The sequence below is a fragment of the Verticillium alfalfae genome, genomic scaffold (assembly GCF_000150825.1).
Source record: "Verticillium alfalfae VaMs.102 supercont1.18 genomic scaffold, whole genome shotgun sequence".
Taxonomy (NCBI): domain Eukaryota; kingdom Fungi; phylum Ascomycota; class Sordariomycetes; order Glomerellales; family Plectosphaerellaceae; genus Verticillium; species Verticillium alfalfae.
In genome coordinates, this window is record NW_003315021.1 from 339,008 (window position 1) to 340,238 (window position 1,231).

Sequence of the window (1,231 nt, forward strand, 5' to 3'; positions counted from 1 at the left end):
TTCGAGAACTAAGGCTTCCTATAGAGCTCCCCGTAAATAATATTACTCTAATCGAAGAAGAAGCTCCTATTAAGTATAGGAAAGAAAACCTAGCTAAGCTCCTATTAAGAGCCGAGCTAGACGAATCTACATCCTATAAACCTATAATAAGCTAAATAATCTTTAAAGTAAGCTTAGGAAAAAAGAACTAAAACGTTACTAAAAAGAATAGATATAGAAATAGGATATTTCGAAATCACTACCTAGGGAAAGGGGTTATTAAACTCTACCGAGGGCCCCTTTTATATCCCTGCTTCGTGCCTAACGGTTTCATAGCAGCCGAGCTGGTCGAGAATCCGCAAACCATTGGGAAGGAGGCCGATGCTGGCCCCAAGCTGGGGGGCAATGATCTTATGTGCTTCAAGAAGGATGAAGTCAATATCAAGAGCCTCTAACATGTTGGCCAAAGACAGCCCTGCCACGCTGCCTCCGACGATGATGACTTTGAAAACCATGATGACTTGCGTAAGGGTGATATGAATGGACTGAAGATTCTGGCTGGGAATCGGTGGGCTAGTAAGTCGTATCTAGCTCTTGAGTGAGGGCACCCGCATGTACTTATATAACTTATGTCGACCATGCTGTGGGACGTGTTGCATAATGCTTGGCACTCATAATGCTTGGCATATTTGGATTGCTCGCAGCGGTGACTGAGTCTCGGCATGGTCTCACGCCGCAATTAAATCTCTATACGCTCCCTGATTCGTCCATGTTACAACCATGGATCTTGGATTGCGAATCTTCAGATCGCGCTCTACACTCCAAAACACTGGATGTTATCACCCCAGGATGTGGCGCATGTATTTGTCCGCTTTAGCCGTCTCTCTTTCTTTACTTACCGATATAATGCCTTGTGCAGACGACTCTGAATGCTTTTAAATCAATTTCGTGGTCATAATTGAAACGGTTGTGTAGGGAGGTGGGCGTCAGTAAACATTGCGAGAACCCGACCCGCCATTCTCAAGGAAGCACTTTCGGGCTGACCCATCACCCGAGAGATCATCGGTTAAGTCATTTAGGAGCCAGGGACAGGTGATCGCGCAACGGCTCTCTCCTCGGCTTCGGCCTCTCGGAGTGCTCGGTAATGCACCTCTCTGTCCTTCTAAGGATTGATAAGTGGATCCTGTTTTTAAAGTTAGTAGATGAATCCACTCTTGTTGTCGCATTTTGATTCAAGAAGTGGAGTCACGGA

General features: G+C 45.7%; 1 protein-coding gene across 1 annotated transcript; it reads right to left on the reverse strand.

Annotated features, from left to right (window-relative positions):
* Positions 1-281: 281 nt before the first annotated feature.
* Positions 282-494, reverse strand: VDBG_10099 (conserved hypothetical protein; the record flags this gene model as incomplete). Its single annotated transcript, XM_002999759.1, has 1 exon — positions 282-494. One exon carries the CDS (start codon positions 492-494, stop codon positions 282-284), a length of 213 nt encoding a protein of 70 aa, XP_002999805.1.
* Positions 495-1,231: the final 737 nt, after the last annotated feature.